This window comes from Mastigoproctus giganteus, chromosome 4, assembly GCF_048544385.1.
Source record: "Mastigoproctus giganteus isolate SK-2022 chromosome 4, ASM4854438v1, whole genome shotgun sequence".
NCBI lineage: Eukaryota > Metazoa > Arthropoda > Arachnida > Uropygi > Thelyphonidae > Mastigoproctus > Mastigoproctus giganteus.
Window position 1 is genome coordinate 73252879 of NC_143578.1, and position 19513 is coordinate 73272391.

The following is a 19513-nucleotide window of genomic DNA, read 5'->3' on the forward strand; positions in this document are numbered from 1 at the left end:
CTCCATAAGCAACTACGGATAAAAAGGCTGCTTTATAGTACAAGTTTAAAACCAACCTTTTAATTCCCCAATCTGATCTGGTCAACCGAATTATAGCTGAATTTAATTTTTGTACTTTTTCATGCAGATAGGTTAAATGAGGAAAAAACGATAACCTGTCATCAATTCTCATACCCAAGTATTTCACTTCTGATACTAAAGGAATCTGAACCCCTTTAATTAAAGCTTTGGGTGGTCGACCGTAATTTAATTTCCCGTTAAGTAACATCACAACAAATTTGGTTGTGGAAATCAATAATTTATGCAGATTAACCCATAGCACTAATCTATCTAAAACCTAGGCCACTTTTGCTTCTAGCACAGATCTGGATTTACCTGTTACATAAGACCAAGTCATCTGCATGAGCAATTTTATGCACGTTTTCCATTGATTGATCAAGCCATAAATTAAGCACTAAATTCCAAAAAAGTGGGCCCAATACAGACCCCTGTGGGCATCATCTCAAGGGCTTCCTTTCAAACTCTAAATGTTTGGACTTAAGAATAATTTTCCTACCAGTTAGGAAACTTTGTATTGTTCTGTACAAAAATGTTGGACAGTGTATTCCCCTTAATGCAAACAAGATACTGTCATGCAATATCATGTCAACGGCTCCAGTAAAGTCTACAAAAGTGACTAACGCATACTTATCCATTGCCTGACTAATAAATTTCAAATGGTCATTAATGGCATCCTCCACAAAATGCACTCACTTAAAGCAGCATTGATGTAGCAAAATCAATCCAACTCGATCCATGAGTTGACCAAGTCTTAAAACTAGCAGCCTCTCAAACATTTTGCCAAGATTGGCCAACAACGAAATTGGCCTATATCCTCTTGGGTCATTTAGTTGTTTACCTGGCTTAGATAATAATTTAATCAAACCAACTTTCCAGCTTCCTAGAAAGGTACATTGAAGTAAACACTTATTATACAAATTAACCAAGATATGAGGATAAATTTCAATCAACTTGAGAATGGCAGCATTTTCAACTAAGTCAGGCCCCAGGGTTTTAGAAATATCTATTTGTTTAGAGACAGTTCGCAGCTCATCCAAAGTAATTAATTCAGTATCATCAGATCCAAGGTAAGATAAGTTTGATAGCTTAATACTCTCTTGCTCTGTTGTTTCTACCGCCCCGCGTACCTCGTATGGAAACAACTCAGAAGTTATTGCCTGCACTGTTATTAGCTAAACAGTACACCAATCACAACCACAGTGTTTATCAAATCTCCAGATCTTAATTTATTCGTGCTTAATTTATAAATTAACCCCCAGGGGTCTGTATTGCCCACATTAGCAACTAAATTTCTCTATGCCCTTAATTTGCTCTCATATATAGCCTTATAATAAACCTTCTTTTAATTTTATAATAAGCATGATAAAATAAAGATTCATTATGCTCCCACTGCCCGTATCTCTGATATTATTATTATTATTATTATTATTATTATTATTATTATTATTATTATTATTATTATTATTAGCCATATGGTGCCTGAGGCTTATGCTGCACCAGCCAAAAAAAAAATTAGAGAGAGTCAGTAGAAAGAAATCGCCTAGAAAGAGAAGAATGATGATATTCAGCTCAGAATGCTTGGTGTGCCAAGCCCATACTCACCAGATGTGATCCCCCTAGGGTTAAATACCTTCCTACATGCAAAAACTTCTTTCCTTAACCTAGATAATTCAACATTCCACCAACTAACAACATGCCTCTTAATTTGTTATCTTTTAGAGGCACAACTTTAAGCTCTAAACAGTGAACACTGAACATAAAAAGCATATTCACCAGCATTTAAAGAATTTAAATGAAATATGCTATCATTAGAAAAATCCAAGGATAAGGACCTTGCAAAACTTGCCCAATTATTCTTCTTTTAAGTAAATCTAATTAACTATGAGTTATCGAAATCTGTACTATCATTAAAAACCTCTAATTTAATCTGAAAAACTAAAGATCTGTGTTCATTGTTCATGTAATCAATTGCACATACCAATGACAAATTCGTCTGGATAGTCCTTGAGACACTAAAGTCAAATCTATATTTGACCTGCCATGACCATTATTGAAAGTATAAGGCTATCCTGGTTTATTAACTACACACATATTGTTGGAAAGAATAATATCCTCTATCAAATGACCTCTCTGGTCAACCATACAACTAAATCATAAATTAGACTTAGCATTAGAATCCATTGCAAAAATTAAATTATTATTGGCAATTAGGCTTAAGACTGTTTCCATATAATGAATAGAATTGACTATATCCTGATTTAGTGAGCAATAAAGGGATACTAAATTAAAATTCAACCTAGGAGAACTTATATTCACACATGTCGAATACTGATTGCATAAGACAGACAGTACAATAGCATTAGCATTAGCATTAGCATTAGCATTAGTAGAGGCATTTGATGCAAGAAAGCAAGCTTATGCAGCATCAGCCAAAAAAAAAAAAAAAAAACCCACTTCCACTTCATCCCTCTGTTCGTTCAAAATACCTATCCAGCTGAGCCTTAAACTTATTTAGGCTATCAACCTCCACCACAAGGGATGGAAGTCTGTTCCACCAACCAACCACCCATTGGCTAAAGGCAAATTTCCGCACGTCTATCCTACATCTGTCTTTCCTCAATTTGAATTTATGCCCTCTCAGGTGATTTTTCTGAGCTAGAGGAAGAGTCCCATCAGCATTGAGCATGCTCAAACCATTCAAGGCTTTATACACCTCTATCAGATCACTTCGCTGGTGCCTAGTCTCCAGACACTGTAATTTGCAAAACTTAAGCCTTTCTTCGTAAGAGCACCCCTTTGTTCCATTCACTAATCTTGTTGCTCTTCTCTGTACTCGTTCCAGCAGCTCTACATCCTTCTTGAAATGAGGCCTCCAGACCTGTATACAGTACTCTAGGTGTGGCCTGACCATTGCCTTATACAAGGGAATAATCACCTCCTTATCCCTGCTAGAAAAATTCCTATATATCATTGACAATACACCATGAGCTACTCTTGCAGCCCGTCTGCACTGCTCAGAGAACTTCATATCTGCCTGCACAACCACCCCCAAGTCCCTTTCATTCTCTACCACTGTCAGTGTAGTACCACAGAGTTCATACGTTGCTCTGGGGTTGCTGTTTCCCATGTGCAGTACTTTACATTTGTCAATGTTAAACTTCATTTGCCACCTCTCAGCCCATCTGCTCAACCTTTCCAGATCCTGTTGCAGCAGCATAGTGTCAGTAGTGTCCCTGCCTACCTTTGTATCGTCTGCAAACTTGGACATTAAGCTTGATATACCATCATCAATATCATTTATGAATACAGAAAACAATAATGGACCCAAAACTGAACCCTGAGGGACTCCATTAATAACATTAGTCCACGACTAGCAGTGTCCATCCATTGATTACCACTCTCAGTTTTCTCCCCCTCGGCCACCTCTTTATCCACAGCAGCAATTTGCCTCCAATGTCACACTGCTCCAATTTGTGCAGCAGTCTTCCATGTGCAACAGTATCAAAAGCCTTTCTAAGATCCAAGTATATAATACCAAAGTTATTCCCTGCATCCAGTTCCTTTGTGACTGCATCATAGTATCCAATCAAATTGGTCAGGCAAGACCTGCCCTTAACAAAACCATGCTGTGTCCGAGCTATAACTGAAGTCTTGTATAAATGATCCTGAAGTGCTTCTTTAACTAGTGCCGCCATTAATTTTCCTGGAACAGAAGTTAAACTCCCAGGTCTATAATTACTTGCGTCAGCCTTTGATCCTCCTTTGTGAATTGGGGTCACATTTGCACATCTCCAGTCTGTGGGTACCTCCCCTGAGTCCAAGGAAGCTCTCATAATTATGGCTAAGGGTTTGCTTACTTCCTTTGTTGCCTCCTGTAATATAACTGGATAGATCCCATCCACCCCAGGTGCCTTTCTTGTGTTTATCTTCAACAATTTCTCCTCCACTTTACTCTCAGTTATTACAAGATTCTCTAGCTTACTGCCAGAGTTGAATACACCTCTGGCATTCCCCTCGCTGAATAACTCCTCATGTGTGAATGTCGATGCAAAATATTCATTTAGTTGGTTAGCTACCTGAGCAGGATCATCAACAGTTGACCCATCGATATCAAGTGGACCAATCTGATTCATTCCCTTCCTTCTAGAGTTTACATAAGTAAAGAACTCTTTGCTGTTTTTCTTTGCATCCCTTGCCAAAGATTTCTCGTAATCTGCCTTCGCCTGCCTAACCTCCTTTGTAACTTGGTTACAGATCAACTTGTATCAATCATAGGCTTCTGTGTCATGTGTTAATTTGTATGTGTCCCATGCATGTTTCTTCTCTGCCATATGCCTAATCAGTTCATCTGACATCCATTTAGGCCTAAACCCTGAACAATATTTCTTAGTTGGTATGTAAAGCCTAGTAGCTTCCAAGATAAGTTCTTTGAATGCTTCCCATTTTGAATTTGCTGTTGGTAACATCATCAGTTGGTCCCACTGTATAGAATTTAAATACTGTCTCAGTCCATCGTAGTCGCCTTTACGAAAGCAATAACCCTTCCCTTTACCCCTAATGGTAGTTACCTTTTTGAGTAAATCCCACTTCAGCACACTGTGATCACTGCCACCTAGTGGTTTCTCTATCTGCAGATTCTTAATGCATGAAGAATCACTACTGATAATCAAATCAAGAGTATTACTCCCTCTAGTTGCCTCCCGAACATGCTGATGTAGAAAACAATCATCCAATAAATCCACAAAAGCCTTGCTAGTGTGTGAGTGACCAGCCCCCAAATTCCAGTCAATATCTGGGAAATTAAAATCTCCCATTATAAGACTCTCTGATTTACTGGCCCACTCTATTTCCCTGTACAGTTTCTTATTATACTCATCAGAGTCATTAGGCCTATAGCACACTCCTACTCTCAATTTTGATCTCCCAATGCTTATGTCACACCAACCTGACTCGACACTGCACTGTCCAGCGATGTCCACTGGCTTCAATTCCTTGGATTTTATGTATTTCTTAACTAATAGCATAACCCCTCCTCCCTTCCTATCCAGTCTATCCTTTCTGTAGACGTCGTACTCCCCACAAGGACGTTGTACTCCCCATAACCTGCACAAGCCTGTTAAACATAACAATTGCTGTTTTTGGTTTTTAATTTATGACACTTCTGATGATTTCTTGGTTTCCCAAGAGGGGAATCCAACAATTTTATGATTATGTGCAAAGGAACCAATGTACGGCTCCTGCATACACAAAATGTCTATACATTCTTCCGTAGCAACTTTTCTAATTTCATCAGTCACCATACGGCATCTATGAGCATTAAGCTGTATTACCTTAATTATATCCTAGCTTCAGCGTGAGACTGACACTTCTCATTAATATTAAAGGCACTGAAATTATTCATCTTAAGTACGCGTACTTGCAATTACAAGTGCCTTTTTATACTCAAGACATTCACCGCCTCTTAATGAATGATCATAAGTTCTTCCTCTACGCTTACAATTTACACAGCAAGGATCCTTATTCTTATTTGGGCAGTCCACAAAGAGGTAACCACCCTGAGCACAGTGACCACACGACACATCCTTGTGTGTGCAGTACTGTGCAGAGTGACCATACCCCAGGCATTTTTTTTTTTTTTTTATGAAAACCGCAAACATGAAAGGTATCAAAACCTATAGTACTTAGTACCATGCATGGGTTGAAGGAGAAGTATGGGTGGTAAGTGTAAGTGTAAGTGTTTTTAGGGTCAAGCGGCACCTGGGGTTCCCCCCATCTCCGCGTAGTTTACGTTGTGGTGTATTACAGTACACTGTAAATGCCAGAGATTTAAAAGTGTATGGATCTTGGATCGTGTAATGTCGTGTACCGTTGTTCTTCTGGCCATTTAGCCGCTGGACCCCTGTTGGGATCCAACGTTGCCCCACTTACGCCCCGTGGAGGCAGGCCAGGAACTCCGTAGACTTAGTTTACTCAGGCAGGTCCTGCCGCTTAGTTTCCTGAGATTTCGGCGGCTAGGACCAAAAAAAAAAAAAAAAAAAAAAAAAAACTTTGGGTGGCATATTCCAATGGTCATCAAGAAAATAAAATAAAGTGATTTTTATTATTTGCGTTGACGTGGGGATATTATCGCTTTAATTTTTTAGGCCGAATGCTGGGCGTATGGCGGTTTTGATGTATTAATTTTGATGTGTGGGACTTCGCTAGCGTGAAGATAGAGGGGAAGGAGGCAGAAGACTGGGGGGAAAAGGCAGAAGTATGGAGCCAATAGAGAAGGCGGCCCCAGTTTCAGTGGGGCATGCCCATGCCCCACCAGAGAGGAAACAGGGGATGGCGAGAAGGGGGGACCGTGTGGCCGTCCCCTCCTCCCGGGGAGTTAGGAATTATAGGTGAAGGGGGCTAGAGTGCCCTCTTCAGGTCTCCAATATGGCCTTTGTCTCACGTCTGTTTCTCTTCATTGTCACTCATGGGGCAAGCCGCATCCTTGTGTTCCTCTTTCATTGGTTCAGCATCCTTCTCTGATGCATATTCCAATGGTCATCGATCATTGGTTGATATCCCCGTCCTTAGTTTCCCGTATTCCTTGGTGTCCATATTTGGTTTCATTACTCCTGTTGGCCTTGGTGGATGGCTATTTGTAGTTTTCTTCTGGAGAAGACGTCCTGGGCAAAGCGACTAAAGGCCGCAAATTCTTCTGGTGTGTCCAGGAGATGGTGTTCCTGGGCGTTAGGGATGTATTTAATTTTCGTGATCATTTGACATCTGATGTCTTCGTATATTTCACACTGATGCATAACGTGATGCCATGTTTCTAGTTCGCCGCAGAGACAGTGTGATTCCTCGATTATGCCCATGGCATTTAATTTGGCCTTGAAAGGCCCGTGGCCGGTGAGTAGAAAAGTAGTGTTTAGGCCTGGGTACAGCCATGCGGGAGCCTTGGGATACAGCTTGGTTACTTGGGGAATAAATTTTTTTGTTACCGCTCCTTTTTCCACGTCTGTCCATCTTCTCTGCCAAATTTGTACAAGGTGGTCCACTATTTTTTGTTTCTCGTTTTTCCTGTTATTGGTGATATCAATGGTAAGACTGTTGTAGGTGGTTTGGGTTCCTTTGGCTAGTAGATACATAAGTCCGCAACGGGTTACCTCTAAATCCAAGGGTAGGGTCCCCGCAAGGACCTGTAGGGCACTCGTACTAACCGTGTTACATGCTCTTGTTATTGTTAATAATATGTTGCGTTGGATCGTGCCCAGTATCCTTTTATTCACTGCTGTTTCTGCTTTCTTGTACCATATGGGAGATCCATATGTTATTATCGGGATGAAGATGGCTTTATAATACAGGGACAGGGTTCTCCTGTTTAGCCCCCAGTCCCTGCGTGTAACTCTGGCAACGAGCGCTGTGTATTTCCGCAGTTTCTCTTTTAGATAGATTAGGTGCGGTTTAAATGATAAGTTCTGATCGATGATCAGTCCCAGATATTTAATTTGCTTTGACAGTTTGATTGTTTGTCCTGCCAGCTTGATTTGTGGTGGTCTTCTAAGGTTTAACCTCTCTCTCAATAGTACTGAGTTCGTCTTCGTTGGCGAGATTGTTAAGGTGTGTAGTTTTGCCCAGTTCTGCAAGGTTTCAAGGGCTTGGTTTCCAAGCGTTTCAAGGTTCTGTCTGGAATCCGCCGCGACCGTCAGTACGAGGTCGTCTGCGAAGGCCTGGGCCTCCACCTCCCCCAGGTCCATGGTGAGGAACTCGTCAAACACTATATTCCACAGGAGCGGCCCCAGGACAGATCCCTGAGGGCAGCCCCTGCGGACCGGCCAGGTCACCTTCTTGTAGGGCGTTATTACTTGGACGTTTCTGTCCGAGAGATAAGTTTTGATGCTCCTGTACAAATTGCTTGGTGTTCTCGCTGCCCTGAGTATGGGTGGAGGGGGATGCTGGAAACTTTGCTCTAGAGACTAAACATGGGTTTCACCACTTCAAGCCTCCAATAAGCAAAGTGGTGGTATTTCGCCGGTTGATGAAAATCATCTACCACCTATTTTTTTGAAACATTTAGTCACTATTATAAAACGCCTGAATTTGTGTGAAGTATATCCAATATATAATCTATCTATTAGTCATCGGTTTGTTCAACAAGTGAGGAGCTACTTCAATAACCCAATTATTGAACCTGGCCTTGGAATTGTTATTAAGTCTAAATTCAATCCCCTCTCTAACTTCTTGCTCATCAAAACCAAAGTCCTGAAAATTCTTCTTATAAAAGATTCATAATAATGTCCTCCTGAGTTAGCTCCTTTGGCACTTCATAAACTAAAATGGTGGGATTTTGTAACCTAACTTTATCCTGCTTAATACCCTTACGAGAGAAAATCTCTGACTGTATCAACTTATTAAAATCCTTTTCAGTATCTGTGTCCACTAACACCCCTTTATTCCGATTTGTTCTCAAATTCCTAATTTTTAGCTTCTTCTTTAATATATTAACAATAACCTTTTTAACATCTTGACTTGTCGTATACTGATCAGAAGACTCGTCAGCCCTGAAAATAACCTTATTATTCTGTCTTGCCACATTACCCTGCTTTCTCTGACTATTAATCGTAGGAATTTTATTTAATATCACCTGCTCACCATGTTCATACGGACTAAAACCGCCCTTAACTTTATCTGCATAGGTTCCTTGTTGTCCCACAGCATTAGGTAAGAAAGGCTGTCCTCGTATAATATCATTGAAAAGACTGGCACGTACTTCCATTTCTTCAACTTTTGTTTTCAAGCTCTCATTGTCAATAAGTAAGGCTGTTGAAATAGTCTCCATGTCCACCCAAACGTCTAATAAGAAATTAGTTGCAGCTTTAGACACTTTATTGCTTTCGCCTTCGTTTGTTTGTTATTTGGTTTTTAGGAGCATTAGCAACTAAGGCCATATTGCTCCGGGGTATGCGGTGGTCATTCCCTGACCTTTCCGCATCCTCCGTATTTGGTGGTCTTTCGCCTTCATGTAATCGATAACTTTTTTCTTCAATTTGGTCACAAACTCGTAAATTGTTGAAACATCCGGGTATGTCTGCCTCTGCTCCTGTATGCTAGCAACAATAATTTCGCTTTCGCGCGTATTAGTGCCAGCGCTTCTTCTGCCTGATTCCAAATAAAAGCTGTCTATATCAGAAGCAACGTCCTCTGCCTGAATATCTGGAAAATCAGTTACTTTAATATTTCACAACACATTTATTAAATCAGTAACCACATCCTCTTCCTCAAACTGGACACCCTGTTCTGTTGTACAAACCACATTTACTGTACCACCTGCCTGGGAACTAGAACCAATAATTCCAGAAACAGCAAGATTTATATTCTCGCTAATAGTACTCCTTACACTGCTAACTCCACTACTAGGGGCACCACTTCGGTTAATATTTTTACCTTTCATTAATTTATCAGAAACCTTCTTTGTAGGCTGATTACTATGCAACCTTGGAACTTTAGAAGAGGGGGGGAAGCTCCAATCTCTTCTTCCTTTCCCCCACCTCTACTACCTTTTTTTGCTTTGAGTTCTACCTTCCATTACTTAAATTAAGTAGTGAAAATGAGCACAACGATAAAAAATTCATAAATCCCAGTAACATAAACAATTCAGTCAAACCTGGAATATCTTCTTAAGAATAATCAATACCCAATTTATCAATGAATATGTTAATCCGTAGATTAACCACTAATCCAACGACAATTATCCAAGCAATTTCTCCTCCAACTTTATAACACACAGAATAAGCCAAAACACTTCTTTCTCAAAAATAGTCAAGAAGATACTTTTGCAACCCGTTACCACCAAATACGGAGGATGCGGAAAGGTCAGGGAATGACCACCGCATATCCCGGAGCAATATGGCCTTAGTTGCTAATGCTCCTAAAAACCAAAAAACAATCAAACAAATAAACTTTTGCAACACTACGAACGATATTTTCAAAACGGCAGCCTAAACACAGGTTAGATAACAGTGAAACACAAATTAAACTTGAATTAAACTACTGATTAATATAAATTCACAGTTAAGAGTTCAACAATTAAAGAAAACACTATAAATTCTCCTGCAGCAAAGAATCCGTGCTATAGTCTACATGGACTGTATTAACAAAGTGACCGAGTAAGTCGATCTCAGGCCTCCTTGTAGCATTTAGCCTTTATAAGATTAAATGCTATAAATTGGTGTGCAAAATTTAAGGACCAGTCAAGTTTTCACTTGTAGCTTCTCATTGGAGTGGCCTGGATATGGAAAAAGCATAACGAAGGAACCTCGTGTGGTACAGAAATGATGCAGGAAACAACAACGGAAACAAAATGGTACAGAGGGACTTTATTCAAAAATGACAACGTAGCACTGGCTGCCATGATACAGATGCATCACTGCCAAAGATGGAACAAAGGAAAGAGGTGGTCTTCAGTAGGAAATATGGCCACCCCTAATGTCGATGTAGGCTTTGCACCGCATGTCCCTACTTAGAACAATGTTGTTGATAAGTTCTTGCGGTAACATCGTCCGTTCCTCTGTCAGCGGCATCTTCAGCTGGTGAACATTTTTTGGTGGGTGTGGACGTGCCGCTAGGCGTCTCCCCAGAGTGTCCCATATATGTTCGATGGGATTTAGTCGGTGGAATGGTCAGGCCAATCCATATGGACAATGTCCTCATTTCCAAAAGCATATCAATAGCTGCAGTGCCATGGGGTGTAGCGTTATCATCCATAAACACGAACTCGGGTACCAATGGCACTTCGGAACACACACACACACACACACACACATGGGGCAGGATTACTTCAGTACAGTAGCATGCACCGGTAACAGTACTGCTTTCCAGTATTTGCAGTTGTGTACGTCCATCCAAGATAACGCCTCCCCAGACGAGAACGCCTCGACCGCCATATCGATCCCTTTCAATGATGTTTGCGTGGTGATACCGTATACCAACCTCTCGCCAGATTAGCTGGCGTCTAGAATCGCTACTGAGACCGAATCTACTCTCATCAGTAAAGAGTACCTTAAGTAAAAAATTTTGTGGTTATAATCTTTAGAAATAGTGTTGGTCCTTAAGTTTTGCACACCAGTGTAATATTAATATCATATATAATCATCATTATATTGCTACCCAGCCTTCGTGGGTAGCTCAGTTGGTAGAATCGCGGTCCTGTACACACCGGGTGGAAAAACCTGAGTTCGAGAGAGAGCCATCGATAACGTGAGGAATTTTTATGGCGCTTTTTCACAAAGTGGCTGAGTTAGTCGGTCTCAGGCTATGGTGGCATGGTGTTTTTTTCATTCCGGAAACTAGGGTTGTTTGTCCAGTAAACATAAAATCGACCACAGAACACACGCAATTTAAAGGCAGTATATATGGAGCAATATGGCCTTAGCTGCCGATGCTCTTAAAACCCTATTACAACAACATCGCTACCCTAGAAAAACAGTGTGGATTAACCTCTGTTATACTAATGATGCATGCATTTTGCGATATCAAGTCTGTTCACTGCTCATTATCAACAGTTACTCTCGTTCATTTGTTGCAAAAAAAAAAAAAAAAAAAAAAAACCAGTTTAAATGAAGTTTTACACTCATCTGTAGTGTTTATTTTCTTATAACAGCAGCAACCTGCATCTGCAAAATTCCATATGTTCTTTGGCTTGCTTGTCTGTTTTGTTGAAAGAGGAACCTGAAAATTTTTGGCAGGAAAAATGGAAAAAAAAAGAAAAGAAAATTATCCTATCAAACGGTGATACCGACTAACTCAGAAACAGTTAAAAAACAAAACAAACAAACCACCACCACCAAGAACAAAAATATATAGAAATTCTTTCAGTATTTGTTGATATTCAAATCCAGGCCTTTTCCTTGGTGTGGATGGACAGTGATCGAATCCATGATTGTTCTTGATTGTCTTATAAAATGCAGGGTGTTTCAGTTAAACGTTTCAAAACTTCTAAGAGGGGTAGGGTACATCCTGACAACTCGAAATCATATAGCAATGTGGGGTCGGAAATGCTTTTCTGAAGCGGTATTGTACACAGAAGTCGTCGTGCGACGTCGTGCAGCACAGATTCGATTTTCGGTCAATGAATGGGCCAGTATTATGGGAGATCACCTCATCGGACCTTACCTGTTACCGTGTCGACTAACCGGACCTATCTACTTGATCTTTCTGCAGCAAGTATTGCCACAACTTTTGAGAGATGAACAGATTTCTGCATCGACGCAACAGACAATGCGGTTCCAAAACGATGGAGCCCCTGCCCATTATAGCGGAGATGTTCGTAACTACCTGGATGTCACATTTGGTCAACAGTGGATCGGACGTGGTGGTCCCGTGCGTTGGCCTGCTCGGTCACCCGACCTATCATGTCTTGATTTTTATTTCTGGGGTCATATGAAATCCCTAGTTTATGACACCCCTGTTGACAATGCTGAGGAGCTGGTTGCAAGAATCGCAGTAGCTGCCGAAGAAATTCGAAATTTGCCTGGAGTATTCCAGAATGTTCGGATGTCCATGCGTCGGAGATGTGAGGCGTGCATTGTAGCCCGTGGAAGAAACTTCGAACACTTACTTTAATCCATGTACCTTTTGCTTCTTTTCATGTATTATTAAAACGATTTCTCACTTACGGTCTCTTTTCTTTTTATGGTGCTTCTGTGTACAACACCGCTTCAGGAAAGCATTTCCGACCCCACATTGCTATATGATTGCGAGTTGTCAGGATGTACCCTACCCCTCTTAGAAGTTCTGAAACGTTTAACTGAAACACCCTGTATACATGAAAATTTGGGATTGGCTCTGTTTTGGAATTCATAGTGACTGTTATGAACCTCCTGAAATAGATTTCGCACGCTGTCACAAAAAATGCGCAGCAGTCCTTTTTTTGAAGTGAGTGCTGTTCAGTTTACTCGGGTAACAATGAAGTTATAAAGTCTTCTGGCTATCGGTTATCAAAGAATATAGAAGGAAATTATTTCGTGTTTATTATTATTATTATTATTTTTTTTTTTCGTTTGAGATTTAAAATTGATAGGTGGCATTGTGATTAGACGTGAGATGAACAATGGTTGAATAGTGGAAACAATCTATGAAATGAATAAATTTGTTGTGCGGTTTTATATTCGGCTTAAACTGTACCCGATTAATTTAGAGTTTATTAGCTTTCAGCCACTTACTTCATGAAAGGCTGGAATAACAATGGCAAAAAAGCTACTGTACCGTAAGAAACTTGTAAAAGAACCTAAAACTTTAGGTCGTTTAGCGAGTGTAAAGCAAGCTAAATCTCTAAAAGGCAAAAAATTACAAGTGAAGAGTTCAAGTAGAAAGCAGAAAAAAAATCAGCGAAATGCTCTGAAGTTTGAGGTAGCTGAACTCAGAAAGGATACAAAATTATATTGTAATAGAAAACTTGTTGAAGTTGTTGATAGTTGGGATGAACAGTGTGGAGATAGTTTTTCAGAGATATTTTTATCTAATGATATCCATAGTACTCCCAATAGTCTTGATGCTGAAGGATTTCCTTCCTTTTTGACGGAGGGTTTTAACGAGCTCTTTTCTGAAAATGACGATTGGACATGTTTGGAAAATGGTGTAAGATCAGAAATCAGCACTAAAAAGATAAAGAAAGTAAGTTATCAATCATTATGTTGCCTCTGAGCTCACTATTTAAAAATGCAGATGGGAATGTTGCTAATTTAAAATACTGCATTATACATTCCTTATAATTCTGATGTTCTGGTCTAAGAGAAAATATCATTGATTTGATTAATGTGTAAGACATAATCTTTATTCAGCTAGTTCACCAAACGGTTTAAGCTAGTAAATTTTGTTATTTTAAGTAGATTTTCCACTTAAATTAGTTTAACTTATGCTATTTGTCATCCAAAGTTTCTACAGCCTCATCTTGAACTCTGATGAAGGCGTATTGATTTCTTGTCAAAAACATGTGAGAATTTCTAATCATTATCTTCTTGGATTTTGTCATCATTATCCTTTAAGACTTTGTTGTCACATGTCATATTTGTATTTCAGCAAGAAACTGATTCAAAAACTCTCCAGACTGAATTCTCAATATTTTTTTTGAAAGAACCACGATGTCATGGTTTTTTCAGAAACTTCGATTTTTACTGATCATTACTTTGTGATGACATCTCTGGCACGTTACAATGTCTTCACCTGTTTTTGAAAAGATAATGAGGAATCACGATTGTTGTTAAGAAGGATGGATATTTTCTTTTTGCATCACAAAAGAAAATATCCATCCTTCCAGTAATTTTAAAGCAGTTCATATCCATCTCAACTCTTGACTCTACCCCCATTAAAGTGGCAGCTGGAGTGGATGGAATCCAGTTTTCCCTCCTCAAAATTTTAAATTTCTTACTTTGTAAAGAATAAGTTCTTTCTCCTCCCAAAATGCAAAAATCACAAACCTCTTAAAGGTATCCACCCCATCACAATTTCCTCTTTATTTTAAAATTTCATGAATGGTGTTTATTACCTTTCTAATCAACTATTTTCAATGCATATGCATCATTCACATTATGGTATCTCCAGTTGTTCAACTGAAACTAACCTCTTTCACAAACCTCTACATCCTAAAAATGCTTAATGACAACTGTTGGGTAGACATTATTTACACCGATAATATTAGTGACAACTGTTAAGTAGACATTTACACTGATAATATTAGTTCTGCTTTTGATGCAGTTTACTCACCTCTGCTCACTCTTTTAAACACTCTTCTTTTCATTTCTGAGAATATTCTCAATTTTCTTGCTAATCTGCTTAACAATCAAAATTGAATAGTTTGATAGTTATGGTTGTATGAGGAAGTTGACTTTATCATCTGGCATTCAGTGGAGTGATACTCTTTCTGCACTTCTGTTCTCATCCTTTTATCAGCCTTTTTAGGAAATCCACCCCAACATAATCTCCTATGCTGATATTGTAAAAAATTTTTTGAATTTTGGATTCATCGACTTCTTCAGAAAATTTACTCTTCAAACCACTAAGGAATTTGTAGATTGTCTTTTCTGTTTAATCTTTCAATAAATCCTGAATATGAACATTTCAAATTTCTTTCAAAAAGAGGCCTTTTGACATAGTAATAGTAATAATAGTGGTATGTGATGCAAGAAAACAAGCGTATGAGCTTATGCAGCATCAGCCAAAAAAAAAAAAAAAAAATCTACACAACAATTCCCTCTAAATGTTTGTCCAGTTCCTCCTTAAATTTATTTAACCCATCAACTTCCACAACGACAGATGGAAGTTTGTTCTAGCAATTAACCACCCGCTGGCTAAAGGCAAATTTCCGCACATCTATTCTACATACATCTGTGCTTTTTCAATTTATGCGCCCTTAGGTTTGTAATCTGACCAAGTGGAAGAATCCCATCAGAATTCAGCGACCCTGCCAACCTTGTATCATCTGCAAACTTTGATACTAAGCCTGATATAACTTCATCAATATCATTGATAAATGTACAAAACAACAGTGGACCCAACACTGAACCCTGTGGGACTCCACTAATAACATTAGTCCACGAAGAACAGCACCCATTGATTACCACCCTCTGTCTTCTCCCACTCAATCATCCTTTAATCCATTGTAGCAACTTACCCTTAATACCCTTCTGCTCCAATTTGTACAGTAGTCTTCCATGCACAACAGTGTCAAAAGCTTTCCTGAAATCCAAGTATATAATATCAAAATTATTTTTTGCATCCAGTTCCTTTGTAACCACATCATACTATCCAATCAAATTTGTCAGACAAAACTTTCCCTTAACAAACCCATGCTGTGTCTGAATTATTGCTGCAGTCTTGTCTAGATGATCCTGCAATGCATCTTTAACCAGTGACTCCATTACTGTCTTCTTGGATGATGAGTTTTAGCTTTATCCTTATTGGTGAAGTTGAAACTCCTAAAGATCTGGGGTTCCCTTTGACTCCAAATTTTGCTCCTCCTATTGATTATCTTTCAACAAACTTCATAAAACTATTTGGATCTGAAAACAGCATTTGCTGAAAAGAATATTATTAGAGGTGAACAAATATTGGTTCAGTTCTCCAGTCAAACAGAAATTCTACTCAAAACAGAAATATCAATACAGTGAAGGTACAAGAAGAAACTAAGAGGTATATTTGGACTCAAAACCCACTGAGTGTCCTTTTCTCGGTCTTATTTCATTGAGAAATGTCAAGCTTGATGAACCCTGAACTGGCAGAAAGATACAGACTGGGTCAGCTGGCTTTTTTTTTTTTTTTTTTCTCACTTGCATTGTTTCTTGAAAAATATTACTCATCAGTAGCAGTATGTGTTTGGGTGAAATGGAGGATTGTCTCCCACATAGAATTTTATTTCCCTAATAGGATTTTTCCTAATTATAATTAGCATCAAATTTATGGATGTAACACTTCCAGTTTTTTTTAACAAATCGTAGTCATTGGACCACAATATGTAGCTTGATGATTAAAAGAATAAATAAAATAAAAACATTCACTACACATTACTTTCATTAGATCCAAGCTAAAGATTGGCTGATCAAGCTCTCGGTCACTTTTCAAAATGTAAATGTGTTTCGTCTAGTCACTCAATAAGTGACACAACTAATAAGATTGAAAAATATATTCTCAAGGAACTTTGCTTATATTGTTAAATTTTTAGAATAAGAATCATTTTACAAGTTGATCATAGATTGACTCTTGATACAGTAAATAACAATGTATATTTCACTATCAGAATAAATTTATTGGGGTACTAAAATCCAACATGGAAGATAATCCTCCATTAAGCACACACATGCTGCTAGTGATGAGTAGTATTGTTTAAGAAACAATGCAAGTTAAAAATTGTAAATCATTTACAGAGAACAGTCTGTACACATTGATGGAGTTCCTGTGCATAACACAATAGTTATAATTATTGCCATCTCACATGGAGTGGAAAAGGTCTAAGTTTGAATCTTGTCAGTGATGAAAGGTATTTTTATGAGCTTATTTCATATTGTTGCCGAGTTAGCCAGACCAAATGAGGATTGCATAGGTTTCTATAGATACATCTGTGGGCACTGTTTCACTGTTTTTCTGAATTGGCACTTGCAATTCCACTGCTCTCTTCCAAGCCTGTCCAAACACATGCTGCAACCACTCAATGCCCATTCACTGTCAATCTCTAAACCAGTGATGCGCAAAGTTATTTCACTCACGACCCCCTTTATTAAATATAAAATTCTTGCGACCCCTTAATGTAAACTCCGAGGGAGGATGACAAGATATTTTAGAGAAGAAAAATGGCATTTTATAAATTATGTAGCAGAAAATTTCATTTGGTTACTGAGAAAGGAATAAAAAAATTTCCTTTTTAATTTACACATTAAAATAATCGTTTAATATTTTAATTGAATATAGTAAAAACAACAAATCAAAATCTTATTCTTCAGTTAAGATTATAAGACAATAAAAAATGAACAATTACAAAACAATACAATTAATGATAAGGAGCCTGGATAACCCATAATATTTGGTCCATATTTGGATGCCCTATTTGAAATTGCTAATCTCATGTCATCTTCTGGATCAAGCCTAGTCATAACAGCTATAAAAACAAAATAGCGTTTTGTTTTTATAGCTTTTAATTTTGAGAAACAAACCTGACATAAATAGCTAGCTATTTTGTATTGTCATATTTTAATTATTGTGGATACTCATCACAAAGAGAATGCCTATTAACCTGTCATCTGACGAAGCTTATTGCTTCATCAGACGACAGGTTGATAAGATCTTCCTTTTGCTCAATGGTAATTTTGGGATATGAAGCAATTTCAAAAGCAAAGGGATCACAAATCCAGTACAACTTTTTATCTGGAGATACATTAAATTGTTTGGAAAAATTCTTAATTAGCATTATTAGGTGGGAGGCAATGATATCTCTAAATTGTAAAATGTCAATATTATTGCTATTAATAAAATCAGAAAAAAAACATGGGAACATATTATTATGCTAAAATTCAGTTTTCCAAAGGTGGTTTATTTTTAATTTATGGTATTTTTTCCTTGTCCTTGAAGACTTGAATTTAAATCATTAAGTTTTTCAAATATATCAGCAAGGTAGCTAAGTTTTTCCAAGCCATTTTTGATTTGTAAACAATTGAGCAAGGTTCTGATCTGTATCTGATAAAAACAGTAAAACTTCATGTTTGAGGCCAAAAAGAAGTCGTAACATTTTACCAGTGGACAACCACCCCACTTTCATATATAAAAGAAGCATTTCATAAGCAAATCTCATTTCATTGCAAAGTATAGTGAAAAGCCTGCTATTTAAACTTCTGCTTACAATAAAGTTGATCACACTTACTGTATCTTTCAAAACTTTGTGCAAATCAATTTGCATTTCTTTCACTACCAGTGCTTCCCTATGTACTGTATAATGCAGTGATTAAAAACTATATTTGGAGCAATTTACTTTACTTTCCCTTTTAAACTTTTATTTAATGCAGCTATCAGTACAAATTGCAACAGTTGTTCCACGTTAGATTATTTGTTTGAAAGAAAATATTTATAACATCAAAAATCTTCTGGCCCGTCGTTCTTCCTTCCAAAGCTTTGCAAAATAGAAAATCCTCCAAAATATCCCACTCGTAGCAGTATCCAACATATACAATAAGTTGAGCAAGGTTTGAAATATCTGTGGATTCATCTAACTGTATTGCAAAAACTGGACTTCTCTCAATCAATTTAATTGAATCGGACAACATAAACTGAATTTTGTTGTCCGATAACTGTAATACACTGCAAGACTGTCTATGGACAGAGGAATGGTTTTAAATCATTGCTGTACTTTTCTCTGTGCATAATTGAAATCATTTTTATTGCAGCAAGGAAAGTGCACCAAATTCCAAAGCAGAATGAAGCTTGCATGCAACACACTTGCTATGTACATTTACTGCTACCGCACATTTGCACCTCTGGCTTTTAGGCAATACAATATACAGTATAGGGAATTTGAAAATTTGTGCTGTAGGAAGCATGAATTAAGAGCTAAAGGGATTACCTTAAGGATTAATTGAGTAGTATTTGAGTAGTACTGAGAAGTATTAATACATACTGAGAAGTCGCACTAGTCAGCTACTTTTTGTGTGTCCATAGCCAGTGAGTGAGCAAATTAAGGCATATTCCCGACACGGTAGGCAAATAGGGTTCATTCGTATCTCAGGCTTAGTTCGAGTAGAAAGGGCTCTACACCTACAGTATTGAAAAAGTAATTTTAACAACAGGTTTTTAGCTTTTATGTACACAAAAAATAAATTTATTTAAAAATTTCCACGACCTCTTTAATTTATCCCATGACCCCCAGAAGGGTCATGCCACACAGTTTGCGCACCACTGCTCTAAACCCAGAATGAACATTCCCTTCTGTTTCTGTTCTCTG

General features: G+C 38.1%; 1 protein-coding gene across 1 annotated transcript in view; it reads left to right on the forward strand.

Moving 5' to 3' along the window:
* Positions 1–13148: 13148 nt before the first annotated feature.
* The window catches only part of LOC150086833 (polynucleotide 5'-hydroxyl-kinase NOL9), a 176081-nt gene continuing 169716 nt past the window's right edge, over positions 13149–19513 (forward strand). Inside the window, exon 1 of the mRNA XM_090371608.1 lies at positions 13149–13707. Within this exon, the coding sequence (XP_090227734.1) occupies positions 13279–13707 (429 nt within the window). The 5' untranslated portion in view covers positions 13149–13278. The remainder of the gene's footprint in view (positions 13708–19513) is intronic.